We start from the raw sequence: 23,371 nt of genomic DNA on the forward strand, positions 1-23,371 counted from the left end.
GGAGGAGCAGGAGCAGGGAGCTTCAGGGTTAAGAGTGCCACAGCTGCAGGAGGCTCTGCAATTAATTTTTTGATTACTGTTGGGGTCAGTGCTAGAATTTAGAGGTGAGAATGGAAGAAAGGGGCCCCTGTCCTGAGCAGATATACCAGGAGGAGGGTGGTCATCCCCACCCCTCCTCTCCCCATTTCCTATGGACACATCCAACATAAATCTGGCTCTGATGCTGGGTCAGATCAAGGATCCATCGAGCCCAATATGCTGCCTCTACCATTGACCAATCCAGCTCTCTAGCAAGGACTGGATAGATCCCAAAGAGTAAGTGCATTTCTTGCTGTCCACTCCCAGGAGTAAGCAGTGGTTTTACCCAAGTCCAAACCCCTTTTAAACTCAGCTATGCTAGATGACATAACCTCCAACAGCCAATTCCACATTTTGATTGTGCAGTCAGTTGAAAAAATACTTCCTCCAATTTGTTTAATGGAAAATAGCAGGCATGAATTTGAAAATGCAATGTGCATGCATTATTTTTCTACTCCACTCTAAGTGTGCCTCTGGGAATGCTTGCTCATAATGCAGCTAAAAGTCCCTGTGTTGTGGAACTCTGCATGGTTTCAGCCGTTTTGAAGATGCACAATTTTCAGACAACCTTTTTTACGTAGGGAAAACATGTTTAACCCACATAATGGCTTTGAACATGTGTTCTCCGAAGCATAAACTAGGGGTAGCTTGAAGATGCACTGGAAGTGCAGGAGTGGTAGGTACTATACTTCACTCCTGTCAGGGAATTATGTTTTGGGGGAATGGGAGAAGGTCCAGGTGGAAGTGGGGGGCGGGGCATTCTACCACTTATTTACAATTGAGTAAATTTTCAAATGCACACACACGTGTAAATATTGGGGGTTACACGCGTGGTTGGGCCTTGTGCACGCCGAGTGCATTTTTTAAAAGGCTCGGCCATGCGCAGAAGTGCCGGGCCATTGAAAAGGGGTGGGCCGGGGGCGGGGTCTGGCTGGGGAGGGGGCCAGCCGGTGCAGCAGCCATTGGGCCCTGTCCCGGTTAAGCGTGCGCCGGCAGCCAGCCGGCATGTGGAAGTTACTTCTGCTCCAGAGGAACAGTAAGTAATGAAACAAAGAAACCTTGAGTAGCTAGGTAGGGGTTAGGGGTCGGGGAGGAGAGGAGAGGGGGAAAGGTAGGAAGGTTAGATAGGAGTATAGGGAAGTTCCCTCCCAGTCCGCTCCTTAATTGGAGCAGACTGGGAGAGAACTGGGGAAAGCCTACTCATGTCACCACGCGTTGCTTTTTAAACACCCCCCCCCCCCGCAAGTGCGAGTCCTGACCCACCCACATATGCGCACGCAGAATTTAAAATTCGGCACGCATGTGTGTGTGGGAAACATATTTTATAACATGCGCACTCCGACACATGCATGTTATAAAAAAGCTGTGTCCATTTGCGCGCACCAGGAACCACACACACATGGACCCCCGTGCACACCTTTTAAATCGACCCCAATGAGTGGGTGCACATAGGGTATGGGATGTGATTACCATTTCCTTTTTTTTGTTATATCATTTTTATTGGAAGTTTTTGTACACCATAAACATAGCAAGGAAAAATGCAAACACATGTGATCCGAAATACAATTTGAAACATCACTATTACATCCGTATATGAAATCTAACATTGCAAGAAATTGTCAAGAGAATTTACGGACACTATTAAGAACACTTCTAGATGTAGAGTATGAAATTGCCAATGCTATGGCGATTTGCACCCCATTCCCCAAAACCTCCAATTTAACAACTTACTGAACCCCCCTCCCCTTTTCTTCTCCCTCCCCCCCCTACCCCTCCCCACTGTTACGAGTGCACAAAAGTTAAATATAAGTGCAATTACTTTCCATCCAGGTTCAAGAATTACAGAAATCAATCGGCACATGACAATAACCGTTCATCACACCGAGAAAAGGATACTCCTTGCTTATAAGTTAGTTCATAGGTGTTTTTACTGGCGCTATGGTATTAGCCACTAACCACAGAAATTAGCCTTGGGTCATAAAATGCTTGCGGAAAAATAGATATACGATATAGAAAATCTTCGGAGGTATGTCAGGGATTGTTCCCAAATTTTTCTAGGGTGCCCGTGTGATTCCCCTATGGTACAGATCAAATACATTCAGTGACAGAGCTAAGTTGTGTCTTATATCTGGCAGGCCGAGATTGAGAGGTGGGTTCAAGCCCCCAGCTACTAAGATACTCATCTTGTTACTGCTACCGCGGAATAGTGACTAATGGGTTATGACTCTGGGTAAATTTGAGGAAGGCTCGTAACGGAGTCAGACGGCAGAGAGACAACGTAGGGTAGCCATATCCGATGTATTTCCTTTCTCCTTTTGGCAGTAGATATCCTTGCTAACATGTATTCCATAGTTAGTTGTTTTAAGATTTTCTGTTCCCAAACAGCAATAGAAGGGGGATTGGGGCCTATCCAGTTTGCCAGAATGGCTTTCTTTGCTGCTAAGCTAACCTTGCCGATGAACTTGTACATATCCTTGGCTTCTGCAGCCATGTTTGGCTATGCTTTGCCCAACAGCCAAATATGAGGATCTAGGGGAATGTCAGTTTGTGTTATTCCAAAAACCCTCTTTCCTACTGCTTCCCAAAAGATTTGTATCGGGAGCAAGCCCAAAAGCTATGGAAATAGGCATTAAGAGATGCTCAACACTTTTCACAGATTGGGGAGGGACACAGTTTGTATTTAAACGCGAACTCTTGGGGTAGATATATTTGCCAAATAAACTTATATTGCAATTCTCGCAATATTGTGTTCTCAGAAGCTTTCGGAATTCGGGTGAAATAAGCTTGTATGTCAGATAACGAGACTGATGTAGTGCACCAGCGGGACCATCATGAGAGTACCAATGGCAGGTATGATGTAGCAAAGGCTGCAAAAGAGGGTTTGGGGGATTTTGCGAAGTGAAAAAAATGAAGACAGAGCCCCGATAGCCCCAAAGCTAGGATTTGTTGCCCTTATTGTATAGACGTAGTGGCGAACCTGTAAGTAGGCAAAGAAATCCGTGCGAGGTATATGGTAAGTAGCTTCCACTTCTTCAAAGCTAGCCACTATGGTTGGGTGGAGCAGAAAAAATTGATGAATGTGGGTAAGACCCAGCTTTTGCCACCGAAGGAAAACCCTCTGGAAGCATCCTGGGGAAAAATCAGGGTTTGAACATATTTCCAGTTGTGCTGTGCACTTGGATTTAAGATTTAATTTTTTGTACAAAGCGGACCACGCCTTTCTGCAGGAGGCTAGAATGGAGAAGATTGAGGTGAGAGACGAGATAGTTTTGTCATTACATTGGAGCAATGCCGCGAGGTCAAAGCCTCCGAGCCAAACTCTGATTAGAGCATATGGAGAGAATTTAGACGATTTATGGATCCAGTCATGGATTATACGCAACATACATGCTAAATTATATTGACTGAGATCCAGGCAATTTAGGCCGCCTTTGGACCATGGGGCTTGTAATATATGAAGAGGAAGCCTTGCTTTTTTCCCTTGCCAAATAAAGTGTGAGAATTCCCTTTCAATTCCTCGCAAATCTTTTTTGGAAATCCAAATTGGGGCCATCTGCAGAAGATAAAGCCATTTAGGAAGCTCAATCATTTTTAAGAGATAGATTCTGCCAAAAAGAGAAAGAGGGAGGTTCATCCACCTTTTAATGTTTGGATAGGGCTAAATAAAGTGGTTGGACATTGGCTTTGTAAAATTGCGAAAGTTGGGTGGGGATGTGGATACCAAGATACTTCATACTAACAGAGACCCATTTAAGAGGGAAAGCTCCGGACCAAGAGGATTGGAGTTTGCTGGTGACATCCAGTGCTTCAGATTTGTCCTGGTTAATTTTCAAACCGGCGAAACTACCAAATTGCATTTGATGGGTCATCACTTTCTGAACATCGTTCGCAAACGCGGCAACCTTGAATGAGGTGGATTCAAGCTCTAGTCCTCTAGTCCATTGGAGAGGAGATATAATAAAGGGGAAAGCGGACAACCCTGACGCACTCCACATCCCACTGGAAATGGCTCCGAACGATCCCCATTAGCTAAAATATATGAAGTAGGGGATCTATATAAAAGAGCGATGTTACAAGCAAAGTCTCCAGTAAATACAAATCGGCTGAGAGCAGAAAACATATAAGGCCATGAGACCCGATCAAACGCCTTTTCTGAGTCGAAGCTAACCGCTAAAGCCGGGATCCCCCTTTGTGCAGAATATTGCATAGCTGTAATGAGTTTGATAATATGTGAGCCAGCTGTCCTACCTTTAAGGAAACCCACTTGATGTGATGAGATGATTGTAGGTAATACCAGGCTTAGCCTGTTTGCCAGAATTGCAGAGAAAAGCTTTAAGTCACAATTTAGTAAATAAATTGGCCTGTAAGAAGCAGGGAGAGTAGAATCTTTTCCAGGTTTTGGAAGAACTGTAATGTGGGCTTCCATAAAGGCATCGGGAAACCTACTTATGGAGAGGGCCTCTTTATAAAGGGCCTGCAGAGGGACTGCGACTTTTTCTTTTAGCAGCTTATAATAATCAAAAGGGAAGCCATCTGGGCCTGGTGCTTTGCCTAGTTTGCTATTGGATATGGCACTCAGTATCTCGTGTTTTTGGATGGGACCATTCAAATATCCTAGTTGTTGTGCAGAGATGCGAGGAAGGGTCAGATTTTTAAAGAAGGCTTCCTCATGCTCTTGCGTGGCTATCCTGTCATCTCTGTAAAGGTCAGCATAGAAGTCTTAAAGGCATTACAGATGTCTTTAGGTTGGGTGGCCCATTTACCCTGACGGGTTCGTATTTTCTCAATGTAAGATTTTCCTTTGGCTATTCGAACAGTATTGGCTAATAATTTACCAGTCTTGTTTCCAAAACGAAAGAACCGGTGTTCATAGTGGTGTAAGTTGAATTGGGCTCTTTGGTGTAAGTATGTGTTTAAAGAGGTAAGAACGGTACAGTATGTTCTCTTGGTTTCAGAAGTCAATGTATTTATCATTTTGAATTTGGCAACCTTCAATTGCACTTCGAGGTCTAGAATAGCTTTGTTGATCTTAGTGTTTCGGCCTTTCACATATGCTATAAGTTCCCCTCTAATCACCGCTTTCCTTGCCTCCCAGAAAAGTGAGTGCTTGGCAACATGGACCTCGTTATGTTGTGCATATGCCTCCCATTTTGCTAATGAAAATTGCTTAAGATTTTTGTCATTTTATAAGGAGGCTGGGAATCTCCATTGTCGGAAAGTTTTCGCACTATCGGCTAAGATAATGTCTATCCAAATGAGGGAATGGTCTGAAATAGCAGTGGGGCCTATTTCAGCTCTAGTAACGTGTTGGAAAAAGCATCTGGAGCCCAAAATGTAATCTATTTTCAAAACCGAGTTGTGTGCTTTTGAAGTATGTGTATAATCTTTGGAAGTGGGATGTAAGCGATTTAGAGAACCAATCTAGGCGCAATAATTTGCACTTTACAGGATTCCCGGAGTCTATTACAGAGGCAAACCTGGCCATGGACTTGTTCTATGGGGCTTATAAATTTAGACATACACTTATATGGCTAACTCCAAATATCGTTAGTTAGGCGTATAAGTTATACATCCAACTCACTCCACCCTAATCCGCCCGTATTGGGCGGATTAGGGTGGAGTCACTGAACATGGGCGCATATTCAGTGACTACTACTTAACCACATAAGTTCCACTTATTCAGCTAAATAGTGCTGAACGCGCTTTGAATATTGACCTCTTTACTTCTAAACAAGATTTCCACAATACACACTGAGTATCACTTCTGACTATTTCAACATCAGTACATCATCACATATCCAGTATCAGAACTCACAAATCTACACTGGTATCTACTCAGCAGTTTGGCCTCCTAGCCTCTTAGGTGTCCCAGCATCCCTTATGAATCAGGCTCCTCAGGGGTGGGACCAAGCATCAGGCTATCGACTGCCAGGATTTGCATTTGTTAGAGCTCTTCTGTGGCTCTGTGCATAAGTCACCAGCCTCAAACCAAGCACACATACACAATCAGTTCACACCTGCATGCAAAAACATCACAAGATGGAAAAGGTTCCTGATTGCCTGAGGAGCAGTCTGGGTAGTGGCAGCAGCAAGAAAGGACGTCAGCCTGGCCTGTCCCAGGGTTCCATTAATAACACCCAGGGACAGCTTGTGCATACTGATGTAGATTTTAAAAGTGTTGCTCGCGTAAAAATGCCCACATATGCATATATGTGGGCCACGTGCGAGCAACGCGGATCTTAAGAATCCGCGAAGTACTCACGTACCCACATGCACATCAAGAATAAAAGAATGGAAACGGGGTGGGACATGGGATTCTGGAGCAGAGCCAGGACTTACACGCATAAGTCCATATTTTAAAAAGGCTGACTCTGCGTGTATCAGCTTGCTATCCATGTAACTTTACTGCTGGTCCTGATGAGGAGCAAGTCTGGAGATCTCGAGTTTTAGGGCATTTAGCACGGCGTGAGGATTCAGGGTCAAGTAAGGGGCATGCAGGATGAAGAACCGGAGGGGTCTTGAACACCTTGAAATGAACTGGGCAAACTGGTGAGCTACTTGGAAAAACAGGTTTTTCCCTCACACGAGCATGTTTTAAAAGCTGCCTGCATACGGGCATAAAAGCTGCTGAAGCACTAGTGGAAATACACGCAGGACATTTACACGAACCTCCTCTTAAGATCACGTGCACACATACATGCACTAGGGGTATTTTAAATGATGTGCGCGTAATTGCGCACATGATTTTAAATTGTTGTTTATCTCTGCTTGCGCCCTGATAAACGTGCATTTATGGGTGCACGTGCATTCCTTTTAAAATTACCCCAATTAGATTTTGGCATACAATCTAAAGTCCAATGAGAGACATACTAACATCCTCATCATATTATAATGTTAAGTTATTCATACTGTTTCTACATTGAGTTGTATATTGAGTTGAACTAGTGATTCTCACATGGAATGAGGGTATATAAAACATTTAAATGAATAAATGTTTACAGACTATCCTGCAGCCAACAAATGTATATTTTAGTGACTGTAATGTAACACCTGCATCAGGCTCTTCCTTTGATAACATGGAAAACTCAGGCCATTCAGTCAATGTCAGTTGCCCTATGGCCCCCAAGTAGGTTTATGATGAGCTTTTTAATTCTATAGCGCCTGTGGCATGTTAATCCGGTGTTTGTGCTTCTTCCCAGAGCTGCAGTGATGTCTTGCAGGAGAGGTTTGCTGTAGAGATGAAGTGCAGTATGGCATTACGGCTGGCAGCACTGCACATTCATGAAAGGATTCTCGCCTGTGCACAGCCGCAGAAAATATCCTTCAAGTACATTGAGTAAGTTGAAGCTTTTCTCTCATTTTCTGTGAGGCGCGTCCACTTTTAATAGTTATGTGCGAAGTGTGAACATTGCTGCATTGGCAATAATACCTTATGCAAGGACTTCAGTTCATATGGTAAGAGTTAGAATATTGTGTGACACAAGTGCATGTAGTTTGCATTGCATAAAAATATTATCAAAACTGTTTTCCTTTATGAAATAATGTTTGTGTGTCTGTGTAATTTCATGTTTTCATCATTTATTTCTGCTCTTTATTTCAGTTGTTTCTCCCTCTGTTTCTTTTATTTTTTTGAGGTCCATATTCAAAAGATTATGTAGAAAAAAATGACTTTTATCCACATAAATCTGGCCCTTTAAAAACATACCCTGTTTTGTTTGGGTAACTTTATCTACACAAAAATGATCTTCAGAGAGTGGTGCCAGAAGATATGGCTGGGGACTGAAGAGAGTATGCAAGGGAGAGACCTAGAGAGGAATCTGGCTCCACAAGAGACCTGCATCGGCAACAACATATTCAAACCACCAACTTATTATTAAAAAATTAAAAGCAATGAAAATAAAAGTAAAAATAAAGATGAAGAATAAAAATGATGATGTGATAAAATAAAATAAAAAATAGGGTCCATCACATTGCTAGAAACATTTCCAAATATGTTAATATTTCCTTTTTTCTCTTATAAAAGAATATGAGAATTTTCAGGGGCAGCTCAAGGCAAAGGATGAAACGGTGACCCCCCCCCCCATGGCCCAGTGCAGGTGAAATCACTGAGGTCCAGGGCAGGGGGAAGGCAAAGGAAGGTCAATTGACTTGTCCAAGGTCACAAGAAATGGAAATAGGATTTGAACCCTGGCTTCCCTTGTTTGCAGCCCACTGCTCTAACCACTCAGTTTTTGGGCCTGTTATTTTTTTGTTCTCAGTCTTCAGCATCCACACTAGGGGACGCTGGAGAAATGTTTAATAGGGTGGGGTGGCCAAAGGCTGCCCCACCTCCTGGGTCCAGAAATAGGACTCCTCCATTCCCTATTGCCTGCCTACCACATTCTCCAGGATCTTCCCCCTGGGGGTGTGAGAGGTTGATGGATGGTGAGAGTCTGTATGTGTGACACACTCTCTCTTAGGGCTGATACAAGGGTATTAGATGCCTAGACAAACCTTACAGCCTTTCATTCCCCCTCCCCTCCCCACATAATTAAAACTTAAGCATTTTTTCCATTTTAAAATTTAACTTCCCCAATCTAAAAAGGCAGATTGCATATAGAAAATAGACATTCAAAGTACAATCTTCTGAAGTAAAAATATCACTTACAACATATAATATATTATATGGACATACTCTGCAAAAAAACACACTTTCAATCAATAATAATAATTTAATAGACTTAATAAACTACCTTTCTCAAAGTAATCAAGGCGGTTTACTGTATCCGATATGGTATTAGGCCTATGGTAAAGTGCACTGGGTGTGGACTTGGCCCACAGAAAGCCAGGAATAAACTGAACTACAAATCCAATATAGTAAGCCTTCCATATCATAATTGCCAGCACTCAACCTATGAAAAAGCCATACTGCAAATATTACATCAGGCCTTAAACACCAATACACCTTCTATTCGGAAAACAGATTAAAGCCAGGTTGTTGTAAATACCTACACAGAAACTACGTACTAGCAGAATAACTAAAGAGTCAGTCAAACACGCAGAGCACAGATAGACTCTCACCAAATACAGAATTAAAAGATCATAAAATATAAATTGAGGCGTGCAGACAAAATATGAACTGTAAATCACAAGAAGCCAAACTCCGTAAGCAATGCAAACACAATCAAGAAATATAAAACATTAAACATACCAATAAAATGAATGTCAAATCTGCTGATAATTCAGCCAATTAAAAACATGTATAAAAATGTTTAAAATATTACCAACCAATAAAATATTTTAAAACAGCTGATATATCATATCTAATAATTAAAACTAACAAGGATAAAAAAAAATCTCCCTTTCTCCACTAAAGAAAATGTTTGCAGATATTGCTTTATTACAGGAGACACATTTGAGTGATGTGGAGCACAGGAAATTATAGCATGGTGGGTAGGAAATGTACAGTTTGCTTCTGCTTCCTTACGGAGGGCTGGAGTGGTGATTCTGAATCATAAGACTATGCCTCTAGTGATTAAACAGGAACTCAAGGATCCAGAGGGACACTATATTATATTGATAGCTGAACTTCATAAGAAACCTGTAGCTATCTATAACCTTTATGCTACAAACTATTATAATCACTTTTTCCTAGAGTTAATTAAGCTCTTATTACATAGAGGATTATATTTTTATAGGGGGAGACTTTAATTTAGTTCACGATCCCAATTTGGATAAATCTCATCTTTCTAAAGATACAGGGAATGAAGGGAATACCCCTTATGAATTCTGAATTACAATTGGTTGATGTTTGGAGGACACTACATCCTCTAGAAAAAGATTATACCCATTTGTCAAGGGCTCATGCCACATTCTCCAAAATTGATTACATACTGACCTCAGTAGGTAGTTTCTCTAGTATTTAGAGGCCGGAATTGGAGAAATCAAAATGTCAGACCATGCTCCGATTTGGATCATCTTTCGAGGTCTGGTGACAAAGTAGTTTCCATATGTTTTGGCCAAAGACCCACATTTCCCTGAATTTTTGAAAAGCAAATATACAAATTATACAGATTATACAAAAAATACTACAGAGCATTTGAATAATCTCATTTTGTTCTGGTATGCTGCTAAAGTGATTATAAGGGAGCTAATCATTTCCTTTCTTATCAAGCATAAGAAAGATTTAGATAAGCGAGTGTTGGAATTGGAGAGCTGTTTAAGGAGGCTAAAAATGAGGTCAGCTTATTTGAACTCGGTTAACAATAAGGAGGCTTATTTAATCTACTCAAGTGGTGCTAAATTCGGTGTTTAATCAAAGAGCCCAGAAAAGTGTCTTGCACTAACAACTCTCAATGCCACACGAGAGCAGCAAACAAATCACAACTAGACATACCATCAATCTCAAACGCCAAACTTACCACAGTAAGAAACAGAGCCTTTTCAATAGCAGGACCCCACCTCTGGAACTCACTACCTGAACACCTAAGATCACAAAACAACTCTAAAATATTCAAAAAAGCACTCAAGACATGGCTCCTCAGACAAGCCTTCAAAAACGGAATCGGCTAATCACTCACACCACAAACGACATCGCAATCCATTAAGGACAGCTAATTACCACTACGAATAGTTAATCTCTTTACAACTGACGATAAACCCAATGGGGCAGATTTTAAAAGGCCCGTGCACGCCGGCGCGCCTATTTTGCATAGGCCGCCGACTCGCGTAAAGCCCCGGGACGCGCGTAAGTCCCGGGGCTTTTGAAAAGGGGAGGGAGGGGGCGTGTACAGGGGCGTTCCCGAAATGACGTGGCGTTTCGGGGGCGTGCCGCGGTGTTTCAGGGGCGGGCCCGGGGGCGTGGTCGAGGCCTCCGGACCAGCCCCCAGGACCGGAGGACGGAACGGGGCTGCCGACCGACGTGCTCAAAGTTACGCCTGCTTTCAGCAGGCGTAACTTTGCCGACAAAGGTAGGGGGGGTTTAGATAGGGCCGGGGGGGTGGGTTAGGTAGGGGAAGGGAGGGGAAGGTGGGGGGAGGAAAGTTCCCTCCGAGGTCGCTCCGAACAGGCAGGCCGCGCTGGGCTCGGCGCGCGCAGGTTGCACAAATTTGCACCCCCTTGCGCGCGCCGACCCCAGATTTTATAAGATACGCACGGCTACGCGCGTATCTTATAAAATCCAGCGTACTTTTGTTCGCGCCTGCTGCACGAACAAAAGTACGCGCTCGCGTATCGTTTGAAGATCTACCTCAATCTGTTGCTATATAAGCTGTTAGATATAATCATGTTGCATCCACTGTTTTAACCTTCTCTTCCCTGTTGTTATTCCAGTTTTGTTGTTTTACCAGCCGTCTTCTCAATTGTAATTCGTTGTTCTACCTATAAACCGGAGTGAAGGCCTCCAGCTAAATTTCGGTATATAAAAGCATATAAATAAATAAATAAATTCAAATTGTATCAACATAGTAATAAAACAGGAAAAATGTTGGCACATTTCATTAAAAATTCTTCAGGGTCACCTTTTATTACTACTTTAAAAACTAAGAAAGAAAGTTGGTTAATTCCAATGCAGGAATTTTGAAAATTTTTGAGAATTTTTCTAGTACTCTATATTCCTCGGAGGGTTTTGATAAGACTAAATATATCTTTCTTGAAGAAACTTAATTTACAACCTTTTCAGGCTTCGCAGTTGGCTTTTCTCAATAGACCCATTTCTTCAGAAGAGATAAAGGTGGGTATCCAAAAGGCAGCTTTGCTAAAAAAAAACTCCAGGACCCGATGATTTTAGTGCCAAATTCTACAAAATATTAGTGGAGCAAATAACACCTTTACTTAGAGAAACATATGTGGCCCTTATTGATAGCGGAGAATATCTTGAAGGAGTGACTTGACCGGTAATCATAGTTAGTCCTTAACTAGGAAAGGATCAGATGCAAGCAGCTTCCTATTAGCCAATTTCACTTATAAATTTTGATCAGAAACTTTTAGCCAAACTCATGGCTGATAGATTGGCTTATTTAACAGCCTATATTGAACAGAGCCAAGTTGTTTTTATAAAGGGAAGATATGCGTTAGCTAATGTTTGAATGCTCCTTACAGCAATTCTTTCTTGTAAACAATCTGCCAGTCCTTTTGTAATGGTTAGTTTTGATACTGAAAAAGCATTCGATAGGGTTGAGTGGCCCTATCTTTTTTATTTATTGGAACAAATGGGGTTATAAGGTTTATTTGGTCAAGAAATACAGTTATTATATAAAAATCCTCAGGCACTGATTATAGCAAATGGTGATTATTCGTAGATTTTTCATATTAGTAGGGGCACTAGGCAAGGCTGCCCTAGGTCTACATTGTTGTTTGTTCTAACTTTGGAACCTTTATTGAAAGTGATCCGATTAGAAGAAGAGTTGCAAGGAATACATTTTGGTTCATGTAATTTTAAATGTACTGCCTTTGTAGATTTGTTAGTTTTTCTTACCAATCCTGTCTCTGTATTGACTAGAATTCTGGGGATTATCATGAGTTTGGGTGAGTTTTCAGGTTTTAGGCTTAATATGGATAAGTCGGAAGCAAATGCATATCCTGATTTACTTAGGTCTCAGTGGGTGAGTGATTTTCTTCTAAGATGGGAATCAGGCACATTCAAATATTTAGGACTCCAGATGTCACATAAAATAGATATGTTGTATAACTTGAATACATTGCCTCTGCTAAAAATAAGCTTTTTTTGTGGCAACATTTACCACTATCTCTGATTATTCATATAAATCTTTTTAAAATATGTTCCCGAAATGGCTGTATATCATTCAAACCTTGCCAATTAAATTAAAGCAGGGAGATATCCAGAAATTGGAGCGAATGATTGGCTTTTTTATATGGAAATGTAAAAAACCGAGGATAGCTTTTCACAGACTTAAACAGCAGTGGAAGTGTGAAAGGTTTGTCTGTTGAAGATAGTGTGTGATTAGGTATTTGAGGATACAAAATAGTTTGTTTGGAAAGTGAGCAATATATAGTAAACATAAGAACATGCCATACTGGGTCAGACCAAGGATCCATCAAGCCCAGCATCCTATCTCCAACAGTGGCCAATCCAGGCCTTAAGAACCTGGCAAGTACCCAAAAACTAAGTCTATCCCATGTTACTGTTGCTAGTAATAGCAGTGGCTATTTTCTAAGTCAACTTAATTAATAGCAGGTAATGGACTTCTCCTCCAAGAACTTATCCAATCCTTTTTTAAACCCAGCTACACTAACTGCACTAACTACATCCCCTGGCATCAAATTCCAGGATTTAATTGTGCATTGAGTGAAAAAGAACTTTCTCCGATTAGTTTTAAATATGCCACATGCTAACTTCGTGGAGTGCCCCCTAGTCCTTCTGTTATCCGAAAGAGTAAATAACCAATTCACATTTACCCGTTCTAGACCTCTCATGATTTTAAACACCTCTATCATATCCCCCCCTCAGCCGGCACTTCTCCAAGCCGAACAGTCCTAACCTCTTTAGTCTTTCCTCATAGAGGAGCTGTTCCATCTCTTTTTATCATTTTGGTCGCCCTTCTCTGTACCTTCTCCATCGCAACTATATCTTTTTTGAGATGCGGCAACCAGAATTGTACACAGTATTCAAGGTGCGGTCTCACCATAGAGCAATGCAGAGGCATTATGACATTTTCCGTTTTATTCACCATTCCCTTTCTAATAATTCCCAACATTCTGTTTGCTTTCTTGACTGCTGCAGCACACTGAACCAACGATTTCAATGTATTAGCCACTATGATGCCTAGATCTCTTTCTTGGGTGGTAGCTCCTAATATGGAACCTAACATTGTGTAACTATAGCATGGGTTGTTTTTCCCTATATACATCAGCTTGCACTTATCCACATTAAATTTCATCTGACATTTGGATGCCCATTTTTCCAGTCTCACAAGGTCTTCCTGCAATTTATCACAATCTGCTTGTGATTTAATTACTCTGATAATTTTGTATCATCTGCAAATTTGATTACCTCACTTGTCATACTCCTTTCCAGATCATTTATAAATATATTGAAAAGCACGGGTCCCAATACAGATCCCTGAGGCACTCCGCTGCCCACTCCCCTCCACTGAGAAAATTGACCATTTAATCCTACTCTCTGTTTCCTGTCTTTTAGCCAGTTTGTAATCCACGAAAGGACATCGCCACCTATCCCATGACTTTTTACTTTTCCTAGAAGCCTCTCATGAGGAACTTTGTCAAATGCCTTCTGAAAATCCAAATACACTACATCTACCGGTTCACCTTTATTTACATGTTTATTAACCTCTTAAAAAAAGTGAAGTGGATTTGTGAGGCAAGACTTACCTTGGGTAAAGCCATGCTGACTTTGTTCCATTAAACCATGTCTTTCTATATGTTCTGTGATTTTGATATTTAGAACACTTTCCACTATTTATCCTGGCACTGAAGTCATGCTCACTGGTCTGTAGTTTCCCGGATCGCCCCTGGATCCCTTTTTATGTATTGGGGTTACATTAGCCACCCTCCAGTCTTCAGGTACAATGGATGATTTTAATGATAGGTTACAAATTTTTACTAATAGGTTACAGCAGTAAACCATTAGATTTATGGTATCTGCTGCATGCGGATGCTAATACAGGCCTAGAATCATCAAAACGCTATAAATATAGTATAAATAGTACCCAATTTAAAAAAGGGACATGTTTAGGAAATACCTGATCTTTTGCAACATGAAGGTATTTTGCACCATTCACGAAACATTATTGTGTCACATGATGGGTTAGCATGTTGCACATGCCATCAATACATTGTGCGTCATTTTACGTGAAGCGTGTTGATTTATGCATGGCGCGTTATTTTTTCTGTTTATATATATTGGTTTCATGCAGCTGCCTTTGAGGGTGTGTCAGGCGTTGGAGAGAGAGGAGAGGAGGTGAGTTGTTGGATAGTGGTTGGAATAGGAGTTTAGCTATCAATTTCTGAGTGTGGTGTCTTGTCTTCTGTTATCATCTATTTCCCTTTACCTTGATCATTTATCTTTGTTTGAGAGAAAGTTTTTGTTAGTATGTCCAGTTTGTCTATCTGTCTGTTTCTGTGGAGAAGTGAGGAGGAGTGGTGGTTGTGATGGTGGTGAGGAGGAGTGGAGGAGTGAAGAGGAATAGTGTGATGTGGAAGAGGAGTGAGGAGTGGTATTGGTGGTGATGTGAAGGAGCGAAGGAGTGAGGAGGACTGGTGATGGTGTGGAGGATGAGTGGTGATGGTGTGGTGGCAGTGAGGAGTGGTGTGGTGTGTAGGAGTGAGAAGATCTGGAGAGGATGGAGCATGAGAGGCGTTGGAAGAAAAGAGAGGATAGACATGAGGAGAGGGAGGAGAGGAGGTAGGATGAGGGCAGGAGTGGTAGGAGGAGGAGTAGTAGGAATAGGGACGGGGAAGGGACAGGAGTAGAGATAGGCAAGAAAGGGATAGGAGGAGTGAGGGGAAAGGGGATAGGCAGGTGAGTACAGTGGGAGGAGAACGGCAGGGTAGGTATAGACAGAGAGGGCAGAGGGGAGGGGACTTGGTATTGCAGGCACAGGAGGAGGGAAGGGAGGGGAGCAGGGAGTGAGAGTGAGGAACATGACACCTCTCTGGAATCGGAAGTAGCACCCCATTCATCAGGCAGCCAGGCAACAGGGCACGGTCTTCTTCGGGAGTTAAAGTTCAGTGTTGAGGACAATGACATGGTCATCGCTGAGGTCCTCGAAAACTATGCCATGCTCTTCAGCAACCTTGCAGCCAAGACATTGAGGGAGGCCAAGGGCCAGATCTGGCACACTATCGCCCAGGCCATACCTTGGCACAGCGGAGTGAAAAGGATTGCGGAGCTGGTGGCCCACTGATTCCAGGGCATCAAGGCCCAACTGAAGAACTAAGTGGTGAGCTGCAATAAATATCTGAGGCAGACCAGAGGAGGAGCCCCTTGCCCCATCGTTATGACACAGATGGAGGAGCACCTCACGAATGGCTTGGACCAGATGGATGTCTTCGAGGGGCTGGATGATCGGCTAGACACCACACGAGCCGGAGTCGGTAAGTTCACCTCACCTCTAAATGTAAAGTCTGCTACAGATGTCCACATAGTTTGCAATAAGATGCTTACATTGATTGATGCAAAGTGCACTTCTTATGCCAAACAGCACGTTTACTTCTTAACATTGGTACTTATGTCTTCTTCTTTGTTTCCACAGCTCTCACCCAGGGATCCACCGATCCCAGCCATCAAGCCCCAGGTACCAGCAGTGTCACTTCAGGGACCAACAGAACAATCCCAGTTTTACATGTACCCTTACAATTAGATGCAGCAACAGAGGTCAGCCAGGAGGAAGAGGAGCAGCAGCAGCAGCCTGAAGGAACCATAGCTACAGATACTGCTACCTCAGCTCAGCAAGCCCTCTAAATGTAAACCTCAAAATATCAGGCTTCATGGAAGATGCCAACCTGCAGTGGGAGGCAGTGGAGCCATTATAACCTATCTCTAGCACACCACATCATCAGCAGGAGGCAGCAGGCAACGAGCTGAAGCAGCCCACCAGTCCCATCATGCCACATTTGGAGGCCCAAACTGCAGCTCCTACCACACCCAGCACAGCACCAGCAACTACAGAGCTTCTATGCATGAACAGTTGGACCGCCTGGAAAGGTGGCATTGGTGTACACCTCCACCATATATGGGCAGAGTTAGTGCACTTGAAGAGGGCTGTCAACAATCAGACTCAGTCCCTACGCGATCAGACAGCAGCCCACACACAAGGTCTAACCATTGTGTCAACATCCATCAACAACTTGACCGGTGTGTTAACACAAATTCTCTAAAGTATGCCCGAGACTCCACCTGTGCCTTTCCCTGCATCCCAGGACTCCATGCCACATAGCAGTCCGTGCCTTGTCTTAAGTGGCAGTGGCAGTAAAACTTTCTCTGACTCCATCTGCTGGAGGGGAGGCAAAACCAGGAGTCTGGACTGATCTGTGGTACTACAGGAACGAAAATTAGCAGGTAAGAACCAATTTTCCTATACACCCCACCCTCAAACCTTGAAATGTTAATAATAACAGATATACAGATGACTCTGATCCTCTAATAAAGTTGGACAGTTGGCACTATTCATTACTAAACTCCTCGTGCCAGGATAAAGCGTTTGAAGGTAGTGATCCCAAATCGTGAGAAACAGCCATGATGCTTGCAGGACATTGCCGATGCTCTACTATCCATTTGCAGAAGTTCATGTAATGAATTATGCCATTGCCAATAAGAAGGACCCTTGTCATCTTTCCACATCACTAGTATAGCTTTTTTCCCCATCAAACAAGCTTTCCTAAAAAATAAAATATCCCCTTTATTTTTAAAAGATAGTGGAAGATAATAGTCAAAAAGAATAGCCTCTGGGGATGTCGGGACTTTATATTCCAAAACTGTTGAAAGATATCCAGCTACTTCAACCGAAAAGTGTTGTGTTTTCGAACATGCCCAAAAAGCATGAGTCAAGGTACCCAAATCCACCTTGCATCTTCCACATAACTCTGTATTAGCTATACCAGCCCTGTAAGCCTGGGCCTGGGAAATGTATGCACAACGTAAAAATCTATGTTGAAGTTCAGTCGTTCGAGGACCATCACAACTGTTTACATAAATTTTTATAAAAACAGGAAAAATAAAAACATAAGTACAATAGATTTAGTAATAAAATACCAAATGACGGATCATAAAACAGTGTCATCTTCCTAAAATACAACAATATATTATCAAATAAAACTATAAAACAGGGTAAAAAATAACAGAACACAAGGTAAGCATAGTTAGAAATGGATAATGGCTTGCGAGCCGCGTCCCCTGACACCTGGGAGGCCAGCCCTTACTGCCCTTTAAATCTGGGCTTACCTCTGCAGCGCCGCGCGCTCGGCGTTGCGAGAACAAAGGAGCGCGAACTAAGGGGCCTGCCCCTTAGTGCGCCCCTTCATGCGACCACCGAAGTGCCCACAATCATCAAAGTGGGGCCGGAGCCCTTTTGAAAGTAAAGCGCCGACTGAAAAACCTCCTCTACCTGCGCTCGTCTCCCTCATCGCCTCCCCGTGCAGACCGGCACAAGACCCATTGGGGTCCAGGAGAGCCAACTCGCCACGTAGTTTGGTGTACCCCCTGGTACACCACATCATATATAACATTGTTTTACACACTGTTTTCCTTCACCTCCACCTTCTCCTTTGGCCCCTCCTTGAATATTCATAATTGGTCCCCACACTACCTCCTCGTCTCACCCCACCCCCCCCCCCCAACCTATAACAATGTCACCGTTCTCATGCTACTGCCCTTTCTCTGCCCAAAGAAAATACCACTCAAAACATTACTTCCCCTCCCCTAACCCTTCCACCCAGCTGCAAAGAAGGCTAATCCCTCCTTGTATCCCCCCTCACTCAATTTCTAGGCCTCTCCCTAATCTCCTTATTCCTTTTCAATGCCCAATCGCTTAAAAAAAAACACATTTACTCCATGACCTCCTTACTGACTCCAAGCCTGAGATCTGCACCATAACTGAAACATGTCTAAAACCCCCTGATATCTCTCATCTTAACCAGCTACCTTCTGAAATTTACAACATCTTCTCTATACCCCACAAAAAAAAAAAAAGAGGAGGAGGATTACTCCTCATAGCGAAAAAAGAACTAAAACGTATCCCCCAAAGGTACAACCTTCCCCCTCGATACGAAATTGTTTTTTTTAAATCAAAACTCCTTCAAGTTTGCCTTATCTACACCCCCCCCTGGTCTCCTAGAGAATGACTCCTCACCTCTTATTGAATTCTTTGCTGACTCACTTTCCCCTGATCTCCCTACTATTCTCCTTGGTGATTTTAACCTCCATGTTGACTCTAACCCGCAATCTCCAGCTTGTGAAGCCTTCATTTCCTCTCTTGAAGCGATGGGATTTACACAAATTATACACTCCCCCACACATAAGGCTGGTCACACCCTTGACCTCATTTTCATTAACTCCGCTATCAATACTTTCAATTCCCCATCATGTCTTTCTGTACCATGGTCTGACCACACCATCATTAAAACCACCCTTGCACTACAACAGTCTACCCCCTCCCTCCTACCTCAACCACACTCCTTTGAATACCGTAAAACTTGTCCTTTAGATATCCTCACAACAGCATGCTCAAGCATACCCAACCAAATTGACCTCTCCTCAGCTGACAGCGTCATCTCTACCTGGTTTGATGTTACCCTTAACATCGCGAACCAAACCTGCCCTATTGCTTTGAAAACTATTAAACCTGCCCAACTAAACAAAAAACCATGGTACTCACCTGAACTCAAGAATCTCAAAACCCTCCTCAGAACCTCAGAAAGATACTTGCGTAAACACCCCTCCCCAGCAGCAAAAACCTCCTACTATCAACTCATGCACAACTACAGGAAAGCTATTCTTCAAACTAAACGAGAATATTATGCAAAAAAAATTCACAATCTCCAATACAATGCCAAGGCTCTCTTCACCATGATCTCTACCCTTACCAGTTCCACTCTAACACAACCGCAAGAACCTACATCTAAAAAACGGTGCAATGAATTAGCTTACTTCTTTCAAAACAAAGTCACCTCACTCACTGCTCACTTTTCCCTCAATTCTGACAATGTGATACTTCCCACTATCACTCAGTCAGCTACACTCTCATCCTTTGAATCCTCCTCCTCCCTGGAAATAGAAAACATCTTAAAAAAGATGAGACCTTCCTCACACCCTTCTGAAACAATTCCTCATGAGAGGCTTCTAGGAAAAGTAAAATGTCATGGGATAGGCGGCGATGTCCTTTCGTGGACTGCAAACTGGATAAAAGACAGGAAACAGAGAGTAGGATTAAATGGACAATTTTCTCAGTGGAAGGGAGTAGACAGTGGAGTGCCTCAGGGATCTGTATTGGGACCCTTACTTTTCAATATATTTATAAATGATCTGGAAAGAAATACGACGAGTGAGATAATCAAATTTGCAGATGACACAAAATTGTTCAGAGTAGTTAAATCACAAGTAGATTGTGATAAATTGCAGGAAGACCTTGTGAGACTGGAAAATTGGGCATCCAAATGGCAGATGAAATTTAATGTGGATAAGTGCAAGGTGATGCATATAGGGAAAAATAACCCATGCTATAATTACACAATGTTGGGTTCCATATTAGGTGCTACAACCCAAGAAAGAGATCTAGGTGTCATAGTGGATAACACATTGAAATCGTCGGTTCAGTGTGCTGCGGCAGTCAAAAAAGCAAACAGAATGTTGGGAATTATTAGAAAGGGAATGGTGAATAAAACAGAAAATGTCATAATGCCTCTGTATCGCTCCATGGTGAGACCGCACCTTGAATACTGTGTACAGTTCTGGTCGCCGCATCTCAAAAAAGATATAATTGCAATGGAGAAGGTACAGAGAAGGGCTACCAAAATGATAAGGGGAATGGAACAGCTCTCCTATGAGGAAAGACTAAAGAGGTTAGGACTTTTCAGCTTGGAGAAGAGACGGCTGAGGGGGGGGATATGATAGAGGTGTTTTAAAATCATGAGAGGTCTAGAACGGGTAGATGTGAATCGGTTATTTACTCTTTCAGATAGTAGAAAGACTAGGGGGCACTCCATGAAGTTAGCATGGGGCACATTTAAAACTAATTGGAGAAAGTTCTTTTTTACTCAACGCACAATTAAACTCTGGAATTTGTTGCCAGAGGATGTGGTTAGTGCAGTTAGTATAGCTGTGTTTAAAAAAGGATTGGATAAGTTCTTGGAGGAGAATGTTCTCTCCACCTAGCTAGGTGGAGAGAACATTGTCCAAATCTCATCTTGGAGTGAGTTTCCTCACTCCGAAGGGCATCAAATCTTCACAAGAGACCACTGTTCTGTTCGTACGTCTCATGTTGAATGTCAAAGTGGCCCCCAACCCCCTACACTCATACCTAATCCCCACCTCGAGTTACTAGGTGGGCCTCCCATAGGGATACAAATACCTGTCTAGGGAGGAGGCACTATAGCAAGTCTCTCTCTCTCTCTCTCTCTCTCTCTCTCTCTCTCTCTCTCTCTCTCTCTCTCTCTCTCTCTCTCTCTCTCTCTCCTAGCCTGCTGAAACAGGCTGTCCGGAAACATCATGAACCGTGATAAACCTTTACTGGCCTCTAGCGCACAACGTAACGCAAATGAAAGAGGTGTAGCTATTGGCCGTGCTAACTTTGCGGCACATGTTAACTCTTTCCTACTTAACATATACTCCGCCCCCTGAATACAAAATTAAAAATTCACAAATCGCGTTAATGGCTGTTAGCGCGATTTGCGGAATTATAACCCGCGGTAACTCCTTGGAAAATGACCCCCTTAGAGAATAGCCACTGCCATTAGCAATGGTAACATGGAATAGACTTTGTTTTTGGGTACTTGCCAGGTTCTTATGGCCTGGATTGGCCACTGTTGGAAACAGGATGCTGGGCTTGATGGACCCTTGGTCTGACCCAGTATTTATTTATTTATTTAAAAAATTTTATATACCGCACAAATGGATATGATATATCCGTCTAGGCAGTTTACAAATGTTTCAAACACATACATAATTCTAAAACAACGCAAACACTTTATACAAACAATGTTACAAATAGTATGCATATACAAGTAATTTAGATGTTACTGTAAATGAAAAGCTTGAATGAATAAATGAGTTTTTAGTAATTTTTTGAATTCTTTATGATTAGAAGTCAAATGGATACAGTCTGGTAAAGAATTCCACAATATTGGACCAGCAACTGAGAAAACTCGTTTACGGGTTAATGATAGACTAACAGATTTCACAGAAGGAACTTCCAACATGCATTTGTCAATGGAACGTAATTGTTGAGAAGGTTTGTAAATTCTTAACAAGGAACATAGCCAGATCGAATCAGTGTTGTATAGTAAATTGTGTATAGTAGATAGAATTTTGTAACTTATATGGTGTGATATAGGAAGCCAGTGTAATTGCTGTAAAATAGGAGTGATATGTTTCATTTCGGGGGGACATTATATAGTAAGCAAGCAGTTGCATTTTGAACTAACTGTAATGGGTGGATTGTTGATTGAGGAAAACCAAGATATAGTGCATTACAGTAATCTAAAGAAGACAGAATTAGTGTTTGTGTAATCATGCGAAAATCATTTGGAAGGAGTAATGGTTTTAATTTCTTTAACATTTGGATTTTGAAGAAGGATTTTTTTACTGTTTCTGATATGTTATTTGTCATTGCTAATTTGGAGTCAAAAATTACTCCTAGGTTTTTTGCGTGTGTTTTTATGGGGATGATTTGATTCTCAAAGGTAAAAACTGAAGGAGGTTTATGGATTGAATCTGGTATGGTAGATAGATAAATTAACTCTGTTTTGTTTGTATTTAGTTTTAATCTGTTATGAGAGAGCCAAGTTTTTATTGTAGAAAGATATAAGTTTAGTAAGAAAGGTTTTGGACCAAGAATCGGTAAAAGGTATTGTAAACTGAATATCATCAGCATATATTTTAAAATTCAAATTGAGACCGTCTAGCAGACGGCATAGGGGCAATAAATATAAATTGAATAGAAGGGCCGAGAAGGCTGATCCTTGAAGTACTCCTGTTGAAGTGGAGTACCAGTCTGACTGATGTTTATTTATCATAACCTTTTGTTGACGATTTGTTATAAAGGAGAGAAACCATTGTAAAGGAGGACCAGAGATACCAATTTGAGACAAATTGGTAATGAGGATGTTATGATTTATTGTATCAAATGCAGCGGATATATCGATTAATACAAGTAAGTAGTTTGTGTTAGAATCAAAACCTCGAATTGTAGTATCAAAAGAGGATATGAGTAGTGATTCGGTGCTATGGCCCTTTCGAAATCCATGTTGATTATTATGTAAAATGTTATTTTCTTCATATAGTCAGATATTGTGTGTAATACTACTGATTCTATAATCTTTGCTAAAGAGGGTAGTAAGGCAATGGGGCGGTAATTAGTTACATCTGAGGGATCGTGGTTTTTCTTTTTTGGAATCGGAATGATTGCAGTATGTTTCAGAGAATCTGGGAAAATCCCTTGATGTAAAGAAGCATTTACTATTTTTTAAATAGCAGGGGCAAGTGTTTCTTTTGATTCTTTGAGCAAAAAACCTGAACAAGGATTGAAAGGACTATTTGACGGTTTAGATTTTGACAATATATTGATGATTGTTTTATCATTTATTGGTAAAAATTCAGAAAAGGTACAAGCAAGTTGAGGTA

At 41.9% G+C, this 23,371-nt stretch overlaps 1 protein-coding gene across 5 annotated transcripts in view; it reads left to right on the plus strand.

Annotated features, from left to right (window-relative positions):
* The window catches only part of FRMPD1 (FERM and PDZ domain containing 1), a 504,405-nt gene that overhangs the window by 425,683 nt on the left and 55,351 nt on the right, over positions 1-23,371 (plus strand). For all 5 annotated transcript variants that reach the window (XM_029603113.1, XM_029603121.1, XM_029603130.1 and 2 more), the window contains one exon: positions 7,278-7,414. In XM_029603113.1, coding sequence (XP_029458973.1) covers positions 7,278-7,414 — 137 coding nt within the window. The remainder of the gene's footprint in view (positions 1-7,277; positions 7,415-23,371) is intronic.

This window comes from Rhinatrema bivittatum, chromosome 1, assembly GCF_901001135.1.
Source record: "Rhinatrema bivittatum chromosome 1, aRhiBiv1.1, whole genome shotgun sequence".
NCBI classification, from domain to species: domain Eukaryota; kingdom Metazoa; phylum Chordata; class Amphibia; order Gymnophiona; family Rhinatrematidae; genus Rhinatrema; species Rhinatrema bivittatum.